At 40.1% G+C, this 18846-nt stretch overlaps 2 protein-coding genes across 3 annotated transcripts in view; one reads left to right on the forward strand and one right to left on the reverse strand.

Annotated features, from left to right (window-relative positions):
• esr2b (estrogen receptor 2b) overlaps positions 1–5570 on the forward strand; it is a 289048-nt gene extending 283478 nt beyond the window's left edge. For both annotated transcript variants that reach the window (XM_046062558.1, XM_046062559.1), the window contains 2 exons: positions 1822–1927; positions 2443–5570. In XM_046062558.1, coding sequence (XP_045918514.1) covers positions 1822–1927; positions 2443–2551 — 215 coding nt within the window. In that variant the 3' untranslated portion in view covers positions 2552–5570. The remainder of the gene's footprint in view (positions 1–1821; positions 1928–2442) is intronic.
• The window catches only part of syne2b (spectrin repeat containing, nuclear envelope 2b), a 160869-nt gene continuing 147500 nt past the window's right edge, over positions 5478–18846 (reverse strand). Inside the window, exons 123-137 of the mRNA XM_046063265.1 lie at positions 18625–18775; positions 17203–17385; positions 16084–16221; positions 15739–15933; positions 15201–15507; positions 14345–14413; positions 13743–13876; positions 13482–13611; positions 12579–12790; positions 11200–11400; positions 10960–11088; positions 10464–10655; positions 9334–9384; positions 8726–8775; positions 5478–7616 (exon numbers count right to left, since the gene is read on the reverse strand). Of these exons, the coding sequence (XP_045919221.1) occupies positions 7406–7616; positions 8726–8775; positions 9334–9384; positions 10464–10655; positions 10960–11088; positions 11200–11400; positions 12579–12790; positions 13482–13611; positions 13743–13876; positions 14345–14413; positions 15201–15507; positions 15739–15933; positions 16084–16221; positions 17203–17385; positions 18625–18775 (2353 nt within the window). The 3' untranslated portion in view covers positions 5478–7405. The remainder of the gene's footprint in view (positions 7617–8725; positions 8776–9333; positions 9385–10463; positions 10656–10959; positions 11089–11199; positions 11401–12578; positions 12791–13481; positions 13612–13742; positions 13877–14344; positions 14414–15200; positions 15508–15738; positions 15934–16083; positions 16222–17202; positions 17386–18624; positions 18776–18846) is intronic.

Genomic DNA, 18846 nt, shown 5'->3' on the forward strand with positions numbered 1-18846 from the left:
GCTGTGACTTTGTGGACAGTTGCACTGAAAACACTTACTGTGTGCTACGTTATTGCAGTAATCAGTGTTTAATATGTAGGCTAACCTATAAAACTGATCAATGAACAGTAATCTTTCATATTGTAGTTGCACTGATTGGAACATTCGTAGTTATGTGTTTTGTCAGCATTAATAAAATACGTTTTAGAGCCCGCCTTGGTCCGCATTGGCATGCATTCATATTTTTAGTTCCACCCGAATCGTAGTATCGGAGCTCCATTGATGAGGCTTTTTTTTCATCCCCACGCACACGCTTCAGTCAGGCTCAACATACTCAGAGATGATTGAACCTATTCTGATCAGCTGTTCTGGAACCGAAAATTCTGAGTTTCCTACCTCAGGCTCAATCAACCCAGAGCTCAGGGATAAGTCTGCTTAAGCCTGCTTTCTGAAACAGGGCTCTGGGATTCACAAACAGTCAGTTTTTAAAGCTCATTGGATGATAATAATAATTCCAAACACAATTTTGAAAATTTTATTTGGATATAAAATGTAGTATTTATTTTTTTAACTAAATTAACTTTTTTTTTTAAATATTAAATGATTTAATGATTTAAAATTGTAATTATTTTAATTATTTTAAAATGTAAAAAAACTAAAATTGAAAAACTATGTACTAAGTAGTTTAAAAATTGAAATAAATGCATCTTTACGTAATTTATGTGTAAGAGGAAAACACCAGTGTCTAGGTCCGTAACACCATCAGTTACTAATATTAAGTGACACTATGTACAGTTAGCTGGAACAGCTGATATATTTGCTGTTTCTACACACCTCCAGCTGAAACTAAAGTAGAGTCAAAAGCTTGAAACAACAACCATAACTGTCAGGATCTGTGAGACTTGGCTTTTTTATCAATATGTGTGACCCCTGGGGCTCTCAAGCGATTTAAATTCCATTGGATAATATTTCCAAACACAATTTTGAAAATGTTAAAATATTTAATAATTTTTAATAATTAATTTTTTATTAAATGTTTTCAAAATTTTAATGTTAAAAGATTTTTTATTTTTTAAAGTAATTTTAAAAAGACAAATAATTCATATTTTAAAAAGTAATTTAAAAAAATAAATAAAACAATGTTAAGTGACAAGTGTTTATGAGAAAAACACCAGTGTCTAGGTCCGTAACACAATCAGTTACTAATACTAGTTGACGCCATTTACAGTCCGCTGGCACACTTGCTGTATTAGCTGTATTAACACCTCCGCATCATGATCTCTGAAACTTGGCTTTTTTTTCTTTTTTTTTAATCAATAACTGTAACCCCTGGGGCTTTGAAATCTTTATGAAGCCCATTGGATAATAATTCCAAAAACAAATTTGCAAATTTTAATTATTTGTCTTTTAAAGGTATTACAATTTTAAAAGGTATAAACTTTTTTTTCATTATTAAATTGTGATTGTTTAAAGTTTTTCCTAAATTAAAGCCAAAAGTTTGAAAGACAAAGCTTAACTCCATCATGATCTGCGAGACTTGGCTTTTTTTTAATCAGTGTCTGTAAAAATCTTTCTGCTCTGTCAGCTTGACTTATTGTCTTTTCTTGCTCTACAGTAACAAAGGCATGGATCATCTGTCCACCATGAAGAGGAAGAATGTGGTGCTAGTGTACGACCTCCTCCTGGAGATGCTGGACGCCAACACATCCAGCAGCGGCAGTCAACCATCGTCCTCGCCGAGCTCTGACACTTATTCCGACCAGCACCAGTACCCCCAGCCTCCGTCTCACCTACAGCCGGACTCAGACCAGACCGGCGCTGACCACACCACTGTGCCTCCACATGAACCTGCTGAAGGCCCGATCCTCGACGGACACCTGCAGACTCTGGCCCTCCATTCATCACCTCCATTCCAGAGTTTAGTTGTGGCTCACATTGACAGCAATGAGTAAGTTACAGTGGTGGAGGACAAACTAAGATCATTAAGTTAATTTAAAGTAGTCATACCACCAAATTAATGTTATTACTGGTAAATATAAAGAAAGGTATTCAACTATCTTCTATAACAGTATCCTAGTGAAGAGGAGTAGAGTTTAGTTTTGGTGTGAGGTGGGGAGGAAAGATGCAAGAAAAAAAGGAAAGGTGCATCTCAAAACATTTGAGAGAGAGAAAAAAATATTAAATATTATTAATTTTTTTTTTTCAGCACACCTGGGTGTCTAGTTTGTGTGAAACCACATTTTCTGTAACTAGTAGGATGGATGTGAAACCAGATTGTAAAGTTTTAGTTTTTTTTTCAAATTTTTTGAGATACACCTGTAAACAAGTAAAGTTTTATGAGCTCATGTTTAAAGTTGTTAAAAATACTCTCAGTATGTGAAGCAGCTTCTTCAGAACAGTACTTGAGTAATGCCATAATTTACTTTATCTCTGTGAAATAATTGTAAATAACTTTTCTTCCAGTTACATCCACCAGGAGCAGTGGTCACTGGACACAGCGGATGCACCAGTGGAACCAACAGACTACATCGTCTCTGATCGAGTTGTTATGGAAACTGCCTTACTGGGGTGACAGGACTGAAGGGACAAACTGAGACTCAGCCTTAATGGCTTTCTGTCCCCCAGAGATTGAGAAAAGAAAAAAAAAAAAGTATAAAAAAACAGAACGTGCTGTTGTGAGGTAACGTTTTTCTTTCTTTCTCTTGTTGAGATGTTTTTAGTCTTTTGGGGGAAAAAAAAGTTGTTTTCGATTGAATGTATATTTTGTGTACGTAAATATTTCTCGTGAATGTGCACTACAGTAGGTGTTCGTGAGAACACCACTGAACCTCTGCCAGTCAGTTTGAGCTCTTTTTTGATATACAGTATTTGTATCTCTTTTTCACTTCGGTGTAACATCCAGAACAAGCCAGCCGTCCACAAACCATCTGCAGTGACTTACAGAAACGTGCATGTGGTCAACACCGTAAGCATCCGTCTATAAGCGTTGTTAGTCATATAACTTTAAAAATCTTTCTGTCACACTGGTGTTTTCCTCCTTCACTACTGTGTACTTTGGTGTTTTAATCTGTGTCTGTTCATCCAGGATTTTTCTACTCTTTGTACAAACTAAGTGTCAGTGAAGTCAAGAAGCAGCGGTTTGTGGCCTTTAAAAAAATGACTGTTAACAGAAGCTTTCTTCTCTGTTCATCTGGTTAAACAAAGGCTGGATTTGCATGTGGCCCAGATATGTTCTTAGTCAACATTCGCGCGAGCAAAACTGAGTCAAATTCAACTTGGTACACTTTAGTAGGTGACAGGATAGCTCTCAAACTGACAGCCTAAGATCATAAATGGTAAAGTTATTGTGTGTGTATAACTTGCTAACTGTACTGTATTCATAACATGCTAAACATTACTTGCTAAATGTTCTGACCTAACTTCTTTATGTAAGCCATATGTTAACAAGCTAACATGCCAAACCACATGCTAAAACATTAGCATGTTTTACAGAATTAAATTACTTGGCACCAGCAAAAAAAAAAGCAGACACATTTAACCTAATGCTTATTTACTGTATGTATACAGTATACTTCATGTATACGGTTAAAGTTAAAAGCTAATAAATTAAGTCCTGTCAGCCTCATCTGTACTTTTTAACAGTAATTGCAACATGCTAGCATATAATGATTTTACCATGTTAGCAATGTTACTGTTACCATGTTTCTGAATTAAATTACCCGAAAAACAGGGGGGGGGGGGGAAACGCAAGTCATGCAGGTACATCTCAAGAAATTTTAATATTGAGGAAAAGTTCATATGCTGCACCGGATTGATGCAGGAATTCAAAAATGCAAAAGGAGCCCTGACCAAGTATTCAGTGCTTAACGTAACTTTTTGTTGTCATTTCTGCTTCATATATTCTGTATTATAAAATTCTAATATTTTGATGTTTTTATTTCCATGAGCTGTAAGCTGTAATAATCAAGAAAACAAAACAACTTCAAGTTCTTCATTTTATGTGTAATGAATCTAGAATATATTAAAGTTTCACTTAATTAAATTACTGACAAAAATGAACTCTCCCACCGTATTCTGAGATTGAGATGCACCCGTACGTGTGCATTAGGCCTATGTTCCTTGAAGCCTACCTGGTCTAGCTAAACTCGGTTAAATTACTTGGCACTGGCAAAAGAGGAAAAAAAACAGTCCTGTTTAACTTGCTGCACATTAAAATATACATTAATGTATACTGAAGTTCATAATGATACCTGTAATACTGGATTCTTGTTAGCTGTACCAACATGCTAAATGTTACCATTTTGATATGCTAACATCAGCGTAGCTTAACAACTACACTACCAAATTTTATAATTAAATGTTAGCTTCAAACTGTTTAAATGCAAGTTTATTTTTCTGTAAAGACATTTTTTAAACACTGGCCAGATTAACTTAATACACACATTGTGATAGGGATTTTATCAGATTTTAAAATTTGCAACAATTTTAATGGTATTTTATACAATCAAATTTTTACTATTAAACAAGTAAACACTAAATGCTTACTCATTATACTGTATTATAGTATAATAGATCAATATTTTGTGCAAATCTTTTGGAACAAGTTCCAAAGCTTATTTCCACAGTGGCCAATTTAAACGAACATCAAACCTGAAGAATGTATTCACTTAGTCACGCTGTACCTTTAGTGCAGGTAGTGAAAATGACAAACTATTGATTTTTACATATTATTTTTAGAGTAAAACAGCATATTTCTTTTAAACCTTCCCTTTGTGTCCTGCTGATGATTTTCAGAATGTAAGCAAATTCAGATGTTGCTCTACTCCTAAAGAAAGAAAAGTGTATATGCATTTTTATATTTGGTTAGTTTAGGTTCAGTTTTGCTTATTAAAACATTTTGTTAACCTTATTCAACAAAGTATCTAAACAGTGCTCTTTGCTGTAATTTATGCACTTTCTCGCATGAGAACATGAAGAAAAAGCTGGTTCTTGTTCTTGGCTTTTCAGGCATGTGGAACTGTCAGCTACATGTTCTAAAACTATTTGTCTTCTTGTCACGTTTTTACCTCCGTGTTTCGGACCTGTTTACTGCAGTGTTTTTAATTACATTCTCATTAATCCTCCCTTGGAAGACAACAGTCAGTTTTATTTGGTACAGTCCAAGTTTTTAAAGCTTTGAGCTTACCAAACAAGCTGAAATCATAAATGTCTCAGAAGTTTGGATTAACTGCCCCAAACGCATAATTTAGGTTGTTTTTAGACGTCACGCCTACTGCCTCTATGTTCATGATCCTTTCTTTCCTGATGTCTGTGGTTTGTACTTGCATGCGCGCACATGCACACACAAAAAAATCTGATGTAAAAAATGTTTTTGTTGGCAGTTTGTGCAAAATTCATTTCTCAGATCTTGTTGAAGTTTTTGCCTATCAAACCTGTCAGCTCTTAGCCAGGGTCTTTCTGTAACCCAGCGATACTCGTAGTAAACATACAGCTTCAAATCATGGCAAACACCGTTTTTATTGTCAAACGAAAACGACAATCTATACATCCCATAAATAAGAGTTCACAAAATAAAGCAAAGTTTACACACATTTTGTCGTTTTGTTTTTTGTTCTGCTGGCCTTCTGAGCAGAGTGTGAGGCTGACATTATGTACAAATTAGAACACTGAGTTTGAAATCACTCGCTTTAACATTTAAATTCAATATTTAATGATGTAAATTACGTACATTTAATGATCTTTGATTGCATGTACACAACTACATTCAATGCCCAAAGAATCCCTTACATTCATGTTCTACTCAAAGTCTGGCTTGTTAAGATTTGGACACCAGTCCTTCAACTGCACCACTGAAGAGTGTCTCAAAGCAGCTTTCAGGTAAATCCCACACGTACATTACAGTATAAATGACAACCGTATATTTTTAAATCCTTAAAATAATTTTACCTGTTTGATGCCTGCAGGGCTTTACTCCATGGGACCAATTCGGGCAGCATTGGGTAAGTTGTGAATGACAAAATTATTCTTAAATGGGTATAGTTTCTACATAAGATAATGTAGCCGTGTGTTCTTCGATAAATGTCTAAATGACAATGTCATGTAGTAATCTACAAATGCCTGCCAGAGCTGTATTGCTGCATTAATATTAACCTAGCCTCTTCTAGCTAACAGTAACCGATGTGTAGGTACCTGTCCAACAACAAAACGCAGACGTATGAATTAGCTAGCAGCCACTGAAGAAACTGAGAGAGATTTCTCAGGAGTGCACATCTCCTGTGGGATGATAATGTTGCTGTGTCTGCAGGAGGACGCGGGTAGTTTTTATTCTGTTAGCAAATCAAGTGCAGCTTTTGTTGTATCAAGGATGTGTTTAAGTCAGTGCATTTAGACTCTTTCTGCCCCCTAGTGGTCAAGAATTGCTTAATGCAGCTTTAATTTGAGGATCTTTGCCTTTTTTTTCTTTTTTTTTTGTTGCAAAACTTTTAGGTTGAGTAACCTGCTGAAATATTCAAAACTGACCTCCAAAAACGCTGTCCGTAAAGCTTACATAATCGTAGGAAAATATCATTTTATTATATCTGCTCTCATATAAAGGGAGGGCCAAAATTCTACACAAGCCAGTATGACTTTAAAATCCATCAATATCATATAAAATAATTTAAAACTACTGCCCATGTTAAATGACTTTGATAGGTTGCAGTGCCACACTCTTACACAGAAACAATAATTTACCTACTTCTTTTTCAGTAGATATATGCCCTTATATACAAAATGCATCAAGTACATCATCTGTAAAGTATGGAAGTTCTATCGGCTACAGAAAGGCATGGCTGCAGATGAGTCATTTAAAAAAAGTTGCATCTTAAATACCTCTAAATCAAACAAAAACAACGCACCCTTTTTCTTCTGTACAAAATCTGCTATCAACAAGTGGCTGCTTTCTAGGAAAACAGTAAAAATAGCTGCTGTGGTAGAAAATGGCTGGCGTAGTCCTCCTTCTGGATGCTTTGGTAATAACTGTCCTTCAAATTAGATCCAATGGACTATAGTGAAAGTACAAAAATTGCAAATATACTGTAGATATTAAAATAACTCTTGACACCTGTTTTTTCTTATATTGAAGCTGTTCAGTGGGACGTTAGATGGTAAAGCTACATATAAAAGATGACTTTAAAACCAGTGATATGGCTTCTGTTTTTGACTGTGGACCTTCACAAATAAAAACATTTTTAAATACACCAATAAAATTTAGTCAAACACATAAGATGAAACCTTCGGATATGAAGGGCGGTGCTTTTTTTTTGTGGAAGGGAGAAGGTGTCTTGCACCTTAACACTGTTAAGGGGTCCGTTTTGGATTTAGACCTCCATATGATCGAGTCTTTCAGTCTTCAAACTAACTCCACAGCTGGGCGTTATGGCAGTTTTCATGTGGGCGGAGGGCCGTTGGTGTACCGCAGCATGGGGTAGAAGGAACGGGCGAAGTTGTTGGACAGTGTACAGCTGTAGTCCTCCTCGGACAGAGGCACCAGGCAGGCCAGAACCAGCAGCACGAAGAACAGAAGGTGTAGAGGGAAGGCAGCTCGTAGAACCCGGTAGAAGAGGGGTCGCTGTGGGGAAGACTCCCTCCTCCCTTCCCTGGATGTTACAGATAATTATGTTAAGGGTGAAAGTTCATTCTTCTTTGCAGCAGTAGTTTCACAAAACAGCCTTAAAGGGTAATTTCAGTATTTTTAAACCTGGGCCCTATTTTCTCATTTTTGGGGTTGGCGGGAGTCCCGGTGACCCCCTTTGGTTTTTAACAAGAAACTGAAATCTTGTGAGAGGCGAGTTGTTGGTGGAAACGAAAGGAGTTTTTTATTTTTTTTTTTTGTGTACATAGAGGAGCTGCTAGTAAGACTATTTCGTAACGTTATTCTAACACAACTCGTTTCCACAGTCGTAATTCCTGCAACAACTCGCCTCTCATGAGATTTCAGAGTGAGTCCTGGAGCGACACTTCAGTTTCGCTATAGCTGCAGTATCTGTGCAGTAATAGGTGAAGCATCTACTGCACAGATTCAAAACTTCTTGTACCCACGAGTCATTTCAACACCAAAATATGTGAAAATAGGGCCCAGATTTAAGAATACAGAAATCACACTTTAATGGCTTTTCCAGACCTTTCAAGTACATCTCAAGTTCCACCTCTGAGGATGACTGAGATGATACTGAAAGATAAAAATTGGGACTTTGATACTTCAATATGACCATTGTCTTCCAGCCTCCAATGTTTGAGTCGGTTCAACAAAATTACAAAAAACATTTTTTCTTTCTTACTATATGGGAGATTCCCATGGTGCTCACAAAATGTCAACATTTAAAAATTCTAATGCAACTATTCCCGTCACTCAGGTTAATCCACAGACCGCACTCATTTTTCTTGATTGTAAAATGGGTGATTTTGTTGGTTTGTAAACATTCTGAATCACATTTTATATGGATATTTCATTGGAACTGTTGACTGTGAGGTCTGTAAATTATCCAAAGTAAAAAGGATGTTGTTTCTACAAAGATGCATAACTGGTAAAATGTTGTAACCACCACAAACCTCCCGTGTATCTGAGCGGAGGCAGAAATCTCAAAACTGTCTGCACGGCAAGATAATGCTAGACGTTAGATAATGATTTCTGTTTTTTTTATAATTTGGGTGAACTTAGGCTCAACCCTTAAAGTAATTACAGAAAACAAATCAAGTACAAAGTTACCTTCTAGTCTCTGCTCGTCCAACTGTAGCTGCCTGTAGACCGGCCTCCTGCTGAAGAAGCAAACAAGTCGAAGGTTTTAACCACTTTGGAGATGGAGTGGACACCTACAGCTAAAATATAATACATGCAGTATCTCTAGATTAACGCTAACATGCATCAATTAGGAAGTAAATGTACTAAATTATTGTACTTGGATTTACATTTGATGCTACTCTATACTTCTACTGCGCTACATTTCAGAGCAAATATTTGAAATGGTTACTTTAAAGATTCAGACTAAACATATAAAACATAATACGCTGATTAAATATGCATTGCAGCAGATTGTGACGATGGCATTTTTGTATGTAAAAACGTGTGATTTCTGTGTTGGAAGACTAGCTGACGTCATGGCGTTAGCTAATTGGGATCCTAATAAACTATTTTTTATAAACATTTTTTTTTAAACTTTTGCGCAGGAATTTTCACTTCACTTTCACTCAATGATCCGGATTTGTTTCCTACCGTTGTACATTTTTGAGAACTAACAACCTAACTGAATGATTACAGTTCCTTTTAGTGTTATGCGTTCGTAGGCAGTCTAACCAAAGGTAAATATTCAGGCGTACCTTGTGCAGCAGACCAATACGGTCCATTTCAGCACTTGTTGAGCAGGTTTCCTGAAACGGACAGCAAAAAGATCAGATAAGACCGACCGAACCTGTTGCAAGGCGAGAGGTCACAGAGCACTGACAGTTAATTTCCTTTTGATAGCATCTCATCTGTCCTTTTTGTTTTGAGGAATGTTGAAGACTAGTACTGTTCAGGCAGGTATTTGAACTGATGAGTGCAGTGATGATGTTACCAACAACACACAGTCCAAACACACTGCTACTAGCCAAGTCATATGTAGCCCAAAATCAGAGGACTTAATGTTTCCATAGGATTCATTTTATATAATTTTACTTCTTGATTAAATGTAAATGCTCTGTATTTATATAGCGCCTTTCTAGTGTTTTCGACCACTCAAAGCGCTTTTACACTACATCACCAGTCACACATATTTATACGCTGGCGGAACAGCCACCAGGGGCAATTCAGGGTTCAGTATCTTGCCCAAGGACACTTGGACATGCAGCCTGGAGGAGCCGGGATTGAACCGCCGACCTTCCGATTAACGGGCAACAGCCGCCCCCTAATTACCAACTGATGTGGCTAAGGCAGATTATAAAATGTTATTTATTAAACTGTGTCTGTGGCAACAAGCACCGAAAGTTGTATTTTACGAGTCTGCAATTTCCGAATAATTCCCTGGAAAGAACTATGTCATCTGGCACTATTTAAGATGGGAATGTCCTTGCAAAAATAAAGTTGTTCCTAATATTAAAAGTGACGCTGGTGTTTTGACCATTTCTCTGAACACGGTGCCTATTTTCCCTTTAATTGGTACCAAATTAGAGTATTTTTCAGGACACTTCTTGGAAGTTATCAGGAAATTATTCAGAAAATACAACAGACCCATAAAATAAAGTGTTACGCTCAAGTGAGATTTCAGGATTAGTGAATGTAGCGTTAGAACTACTTGGTCTAACTTTAAAAAATATTAAATGAAGGTTTTTTTTTTAGGAAAATAGGAAAGTAAGATTGATAACTGTTTTGGTATTAATTTCAAAATGACAACTGTAATTAACCATATGCTCAACTCATTTAATTTGTTATTTTTCAATTTCCACGCTCTGGTGTAGTCAGATGGACCTACCAGTCTTCCCTGCAGCGCACGCAGCTCAGCCGCCACCTGGCGCAGCAGGAGACGCAGTTTGTTGCAGATGACGTGGACCTTCTCCTTTGCCTCCACGCTGTCTTCTCTGGTGGTCTCCAGGAGGAGCTGAGAAGAGATCTCCTGCAGCGAGGAGACCTGCCGCTGGCGGCCACGCAGCTCCTCCTGCAGAGCCTGCAGCAGGGGGTGACAGATAAAAAAACAAGTTTGAAGTCTGTGTACAGCAGAGGTTTTTATTTGTAGAAGGTGCCAAATAAAATGAGCTGAAGGGACAGCAGAGCCAACACGCCATAAACATGTCCGCAGTGTTGTGTAACTACTGTAAGAAGGGGGAGACAAGAGGTTGGAAACCCCCTAATTCCCCTCGGCTCACTGAAAGGCAAACATTTTGGAATATGTTTGGAAAAAGGCTTTTGGGTGCAATTTAAAAAAACAACACTGAGGTAGCGATGGATGAAATGATCAGGCGTCCGCTCACCGTCAGCGTGTCTCGGCGTGCCAGCAGGGTGGAGCGTGACGCAGACGGGTCGCTGACATTCACAGCGCAGAGTTTGTTCTCGGCCTGAGCGAGCCACAACAGCAGGGAGTGCAGAGTCTCATGAAACTCCTGAAGAAGAACACAGAGGTCAGAGGGCAAAGGTTGTGGGAGCCAGGTTTAATTTTAACGTCAGCGTCCGATCACATTTCCTAAACAACACTTTCCAGTAAAGTGTCTAACCTGACACTGCATGAGGGCAGAGTGCAGCCTCCTCTCCCAGCTCTCCAGGCCGCTGCAGGCCTGCGTCCAGCTGTCATTGGCTGAGCTGACAGCCTCTTGCAGCTCCTGCAGCTCCGGGCTGTCGCCCCGCAGGAAGTGGCGGCTGCTCAGGTTCACGGAGATCATGAGACACTTGAAGCTATTGAAGGTCTTCTGTGTCTCCTGGACATCAGAGAGGGATGGCATGAATGTCAGCGTGTTTTACCTCCTAAATTTAACCGCCCTGTGTGATTGGACAGTTCAGCGGCCTGTGATATGTCTTCACTGCCCAATAATACGTTTTCTGTGTTTGAATTCCAAACTAAGATCCACAAATTTTCACACATCACTTCTGTCCCAGCATTAAACACATAACTAATTCTGCGACTTATTTTCCCACATTTAAAGAGCTGTCATAGTCAAGTAGAGCAGAAAAGCAGCTACTTTTGTTTTAGTCCTGTTAAGTTCACAGTTAAAATGACTCACGAACATATTCCAGGCCTTCACTCTCTGAGCTTCACCAGACCACAGTGACATGACAGCTCATCAACACTCAAACACAACATCTTCAGAGTCTCTGAGAGTTTCATCAAGTAACAGCTCATCTTTTTTGGGGCCCTTTTAATGTCATTTAAACTGTAATATAACACCAATTTTGACTTGAAAATGAAAAAACCAATCACTGTACGGGAGTGTCTGATTTCTCTTTTCAAAACAGCAACATCTGAATTCAAGGCTCCCGGGATACATTTGATGCTTTTTTTAAAAATACAGTCAGAAATGATTTCACTACCGGCAGATACCCTGATCTCATGATGTGGTTTCAACCTTATGCCTTCGTCAACAAACAGAAAACTAATTCAATACACTCCAAATATAACACTGTACTCCTAAACTCCTACACCTAAAATCCCAGGAAGCTGTTTAGATACTCCTCTTTATCACATTTACCAATTCTTGATTTTTGAGACCAAACTTTCAATGACAAACTTAACATGCTCGACATGTGCAATATTTCACCCACCCAGCATTTAACATTACAAAGTTTTTATAGCTATCTAATTAAAGAGTGTTGATATTGAGTAGTTGATGTGAAATACTTATTTTAATTACTATATTTTCTTGTTATTGTTAGTGCTGAGTGTCTGATACACGTTAAACTGTCCAAGTTTAAGCCAGTTTGTAGTTTTGTAGTACATATGTAAACTCTGCTTTTATGCGTATTACTACATAGTATTTTTGTAAAATACCCTGCTGAAAGAAAGTCAGTTAGGGCTGCAGTTACTTTTCTTTTTAAAGCTACAAAGATGTTTATTGTTGATGCCTCTGACCTGCTCTCTGAGATGTTGTTGGTGTTGTACCTTTAGTTTTCTGATGTTGACTTCGATGTCTCGGATGCTGGTGGACGGCGCGATCCGTTGCAGCCTCTCCAGCTCTGGCAGCACCCTGCCCAGCCAGGAAGTGACATCACAGAGGTCAGAGTTCAGCTTCTGCCACTGCTCCAGGTTCTGCTTGATGTCGGTCTCGTTGCTGAACTTTTGTACTTGCAGCAGCTCCCAGCGCTCGATCACACCTGCGGAGGAGTCAGAGTCGTGATTTCACTGTTTCAGTCTGGGCTCACTTTAAAGATATTAGCAGGGTGACTTTTTAAATTGTGTTTCTAAGTTAATTCTACAACTGATAAAGTAACTAAATGGTATTAAAGGTGCTTTGATTAACATCAAAGAAGTCATTACCACTAACTAAGGTATGAAGCAAACTCTCAGAGAAAGACCAGCCTCTACGTGATTTTGTTACATCTCTTTCGACAGAAAATGAAATAACAATTTTAACAGCTGATTAAAAAGTCAATGATCAAGCAAAATGCCAACTGCTGCTTTGTTTTATTATTTAAAGTGAAATATCTTTGTGGGTGTTTTAGATGAGCAATCTGAAACGTGACAATTTTGTGACGTATAAACTTTTATTTAATAAAAGAGTAATTTATTACAGAGGGATTCACAACGCAAAAATCCCCCTTTCGGTCACATCACTGCATATTCCTCCCATCTCTAGAAAACAGGTGGTACAACTTCCACCTTTGTGAGAGGAAACCAGGGGCTTATGGGAAAGTAGTTGGCCCCCATGACATGTTCCAGTCGCATAACAATCTGTATTTTCTAGCATTTCCATCGGGACCTTGAAGGCGTCCTTCTCCTGTCAGTTGTTTAATTTCTCAGACATTGTGTCGCCTCTCACTCAGCTGTTTGTCTCCGTCAGCGTACCTGTGCTGGTCTGTTTGTCGGCCGTGCTGCTGGTCAGACCCGGATCGTCTAGCTCCTCGTCATCGTTCAGGATCAGCTTGACTCTCTTCACGCTGTTGATGCTGCCGCTGCACTCTGACATCAGCTTAGCCTGAACGCGCACACACACACACCGTTGACCTTAAACTCTCCTCTTCAGTGGAAAACAAAAAATTCTAGATGTATCGTGCTGCATCAGGCTGGACACTTAAAGATTTCAAAGCTCGTGATGTGTGCACTTACGTAGCCCTGCTGGTGGAAGGGAGTACTGGTGTGTGTGGGAAACGAGCCCAGGCCTCGGATGATTTCTCGAGGAACTCGTTTCCTTTCTGGGGAGCCGGGCTGGTGCCAGCTGGGCGGATCGGTCACTGACTTCACTGAGGAGAGAGAGAGAAGAAAACTTGTGTACAGTTAAGAAAGAAGAAATGGAGCGAGGGGCCAAGACAAAAAAGGTTAAAGAAGAAACCACAGAGACTTCAAGATTCAATACTTGCATGATTCACAAACACCATTTGACACATGCAAGAGACTAATGTACCCGTCAGATACATGCAAAACACAATAATGGATAGCAAAAGTAAATAACATCCATTGCCACTTCATGCAACTTTCATGTTTTCGCTTTGATTTTGCTAAATGTTAAAATGTGAATGCTGTATTTCAGTGGTGCACAGTCACATCTGTAGCTCAAGGTACCAATGAGGCAAAACATAAAACATGGTCTCTTGAATTAGATGAGGGACAATGTGGGGGTACTGCCGGGTGAGTTTGGGGTTGCTAGAAGATAAGATGTCGGCCCATGAGCACACAGTGAGGCAGTCGCATGCAGGAGGCAGAGTGCCTACCCGAGGCTGCTTTCACTGCTCTGACAGTGGATTTAACAAACGACTCTGAGCTCTCTGTGACCTGCACATCTGTGAAAGAGAGAGAGGAGGTCAACGCTGTCTGGCAGCTGCTCTGGAAGACAAGTTATTAAGCTGTTTCAGGAACATTCAAGAATGAAAGTTATAGGAACAGAGTGGACGCCAAGATGAGCGGAAGACAAGGAGGATCTGTGAGGGTGAACTGATTTCTAATTTGTAATTAAAGTGAGTTTAACTTGAAGGATGAGGCAGCTGGTGATGCTTTGTAAGAAATCCAATGAATAGACCTAAACCAACGTGTTGGTCCATCGCTACATCTGACTTTCCCCTTTTCATGGGATTTGTTTAGAATAATAAAACTATAGAATATCACCAGACTTCTCCTTCAAAACCTGTAGTTTTAAACATTTTGGAGAATAATTTTCTACTTTCAAGGCCATTCGTGGTCGCTTTTAATTTCACTGCAGTCTGGAAATCATTTTGCAAGGACCTGAAAATAAATGTCAGCTAACTTCCACATTTCAAGACTATACAATCCTCTGAGATTTGTATTCACACTTTTCAGCGGGCAGCTGTCAGTTTTTGGGATGCACCACACACCAACAAGACTTTTCAATCACTGCTTCTTTCTTCCTTGCTGCCGCTGCACTACATGATGATAAAATAGATTCTGAGAGCAAATAAAGCCGGAGGATTGCCGACTATGACAGATTACATACAGTGTCTCCTCCACCCTTTGGAAAATAGTCCAAATTTGTACTAAAACATCCCAAAAAATTTCTAATAAGAGTAAATAATTAACTGACGAGAATAGGGAACACCTAAGTGCCGTTATTACCTGACAGAGCGCTGAAGAAGGTGGCGTCCTCGTCGTCCTCGTGTGATGACGATCCCCCCACGTCGACGGTGTGGTCCCACTCCAGCGGGATGGAGTCCACGCTGACGGGGGTTTCTCGTCCCGACCGCTCCAGAGGGGGCGCTAGGAGGTGACACATGGTCTGCCGTCCAGCTGAGACTCCACCTGCTGACTGAACCTCCTCCTCCTCCTCCTTCCTCGCCTCCCTCCAGGATGTCCCGTTGGTCAGATCAGGGGAGTCGTCCAGGTCTGTGTCCCGGTCTGACAGTTCCCTCTCCTCCTCCAGAACCTTAAAATTATTGAAGTAGAAGACAAAGAAATTAAGTACCAAAAAAGCGAATTGTCGTGAGACGCCTGTCAGCTGTGCCTACATTTTGACAACCCTGGGCTCAAAAATTTATTTCACAACACACACACGGTGAGGAGAGCAGAGCCCAAAATGTGTGTTGCTGACTGCTGTAAATGTTTCGATCAACAGAAATATATAAGAAGAAAATTACGCCCTATATGTAGAACTGACCGGTCGCCTGTTGATGAGGCGGTGGTGGAAGCGAGCCACTCTGCCGAACACCTCTTGGCAGTAGGAGTGCAGCTCCTCCAGCTCGTCCTCGATCAACACAGCGTCCAAAGGGGCGCTCTTCTGGATCAGGTTCTCCCCAAACACGATCAGGGCGTCGATCTTGTTGGTGTTCAGGGTGATTTCCTGCTGGAAGCCCTGCAGAGGGTGAAACCAGGGAAGAAAAAGGTCACGTGGGGAGCAGTTTTGTTTTTTGTTTTTTTTTCAGAAAATTAGATTTTTAGAAATGAGATATTGCAGGGAAACATTTATTAGAAGCAGATTAACTGCCGTTACGGACAGACTTACGTTCAGCTGCCTCATCTTGTCTTCGATGTCGCTCACGGAGAAGTGCTCCACGTTGGTGAGCTGGAGGTCCATCTCTGTCAGCCAGACCAGGATCCCCTCACGGGTTCCCTCAAAGTCTTCCCTCTGAGAGGTAAAGTGCTGCAGGAGGAGCACCAAGCAGGAGACGGACATCACTGTTTAAATGCTGTTTAAATACCTATAGTATGACATATTATTTATGCATACTGTTCCTTATATGGACCACATCCATTTCGTTGATATAAAGACAGAGATAAACAGAATTGGTCCTGTATCAGCAGTAAACATTTGTCTCACTTGAATTTAAACTGGCCTTTGTGTCACCTTGTCCTGTCATGTGAGCAGTCTTGTGTGTTTTTAAGGTCAGTTATTGCTGATGTTTCAATTGTCTGAGTATTTTACTGTTTTTATGATTTTATGATCTATGTTTTGATGGTCTTATTGCTCATATTTAACTCTTGTTAAGCACGTTATGACCTTATTTGTGTAAACTTATTATATACTTCCTTACTTACTTAAACCTCAGTGGGTTAAAAGAAATCATAAAAGTCACGGTTTTATTTATGATTTAACCAGATTCAGTGGTGAGTTTTGAGCCCTTCACCTCCAATCTGAGGATAGACCACTGACTGTACATCTTTACAATGAGCACTGTTGACCCTGGTGGGGCTTATAGGGACGGGGCCCACAGAGGTCAACCTGCATCAATCAGCTGAGTTCTTTGAGTCCATGCAATCTTTATAAAGCAACATAAACGTCCTCCATCTGCTCAGCGCCACATGCCACGATGAACACAGCTTCCTGCCAACGTGATGCCTCGTTCCTCGTCACCGTCTGAGAGGTGACCTAAATCCTGACGGCTTAGAGCGGAGCTGAGAGCAGGGAGATGCTGCACAGATCAGCCGGGAAGGTTTGATACGTGCCGATGTTTGCTTCCTGATTGGGTATTGAATTTATCCATCTCTTGCTGCTATTTGAGGACGTTTCCTAATGCAGTTCTAAAAATCCTTCATCATTTTATTGGCTGCATGTGTGAGATTTAAGACAATATTTTTCAGTCACTTAAAATCAACCAATCAGCTCCTGACTTCCCCGTCTCACCTTGAGTCTGCGGAGAACAGCAGCCACCCTCTTCTGCAGGCTGTCCCACCTCCGGTTGCCCTCTTGGACCATGACTTTGAGCTTGCTGGCGGCGTCGGTTCGGTTCTCCCGGGCCAGACGGCGATACTGTTTGTTGACCAGCTCCAGCTGAGTCAGGCGCTCGTGAACCTGCCGCTGGAACGCCTGAGAGGAGAACATATATATGAAGGCCGAGGGCCAAGCCTGGATCTTTAGGATGGATAGATATAATCAAACTAGCACACATGTTCTTTTTTCTGTGTAACATTTAAATAAGGTCACTATAGAGTCTGACAGGTTGAAACTGGCCAAACCACACAACAGCTGCTCAGGAGGATTAACAACCATTTCCAGTCAGTTTATGGATCTGAACCTTCATCCTACTGCTTATTCTAACAATTACGCTCCCATTGCCTCCATTACATGCCGTCATACATTCAGTATATAGGCCACACGTCCTCTGAAGGAGGAAGCAACACCATCAACACCAGATTACCAGACACTAATCTGTGTTTCTAATCCAGACTGGCACCTCAGATACCTCTGTGTCTGTGAAAGAGGACACCTGAACCTGAAAGACTCACGAGTGGGACGCACGAGTGTTTGATTGGTTTAAAACTGTCCCAGCAATCAAGGTAGAACACAAACCGACAGGTATTTATTTCCCTACCACTGTGATTTCTCACTACAAAAACCTTTTACTTATTTTTTGCCACCCTTCATAGATGTCGGACACTTCCAGCAACCCATTATGGGAACATATCACAAGTTTACCTTGAGTGGCTTTATGAAGACTTTCTTTTCTAATTTGTTTGCTCTCCAGTGATGCCTCTGGACGGTGATGTTGGTCTTACAACTTCAGGACTCCAGAGCAAAATGTTATTATCAACGACTGGACAGATTACCATTTGTCTTGCAGTGAATATTCATCGTACCCAGAGGATCAATCCTAATGTTTTTGGTTATTTCCCTTAGTGCCAACACCTGGTCAAAACATGACTGTGTAAACAAGAAAAATCTATATCTAATGGGAAGTTTATCATTATTTTTACATTCATGTTTCCCAGAGGATGAACCTTTTACATTAGATAAGACATTGTCAGCATCACCATCGGGCCAGAAATCTATTTAAAGTTCATATCATATTACCAAAAACTCTTAAACTCTTGTGATTTTAACGAGCCTATGCCCTTTCCTGTAGCATCATCATCAGGACAAACATCAATTCGTTAAGCCTCGTTTTTTGGTTTTAACCTGACAAGTAGTTCTGTGACAAGACCTGTAACTGATCTTCTGGCTAACTTATGGTCTTACTTTCCATCCCTTTGCCTTCAGTCCTCCCCTTGCAGTATCCTGCCAAAGCAAAAGGAAAAAAGGGAGAGAGAGAAAGATTCGTCTGCTGACCTCGAACTTCTTGAGCTCCTCTTTGGCGCTGGTGTAGAGGACGTCGGCAGAGTCTGGGTTCGCTGCAGTGAGCTCAGCGGTCTTCAGCCAGTCTTCAAAGCGAGAGAAGTCGTCCATGAACTTACACCACAGACGCCAGGTCTCCTCAATCCTGAACACAACAGAGGGGATAATTTCAAAGTTTTTGTGTGATGAGAAAAGTTATCTGAGAAGACCTGAGCA

This window comes from Micropterus dolomieu, linkage group LG11 (genome assembly GCF_021292245.1).
Source record: "Micropterus dolomieu isolate WLL.071019.BEF.003 ecotype Adirondacks linkage group LG11, ASM2129224v1, whole genome shotgun sequence".
Lineage (NCBI taxonomy): Eukaryota > Metazoa > Chordata > Actinopteri > Centrarchiformes > Centrarchidae > Micropterus > Micropterus dolomieu.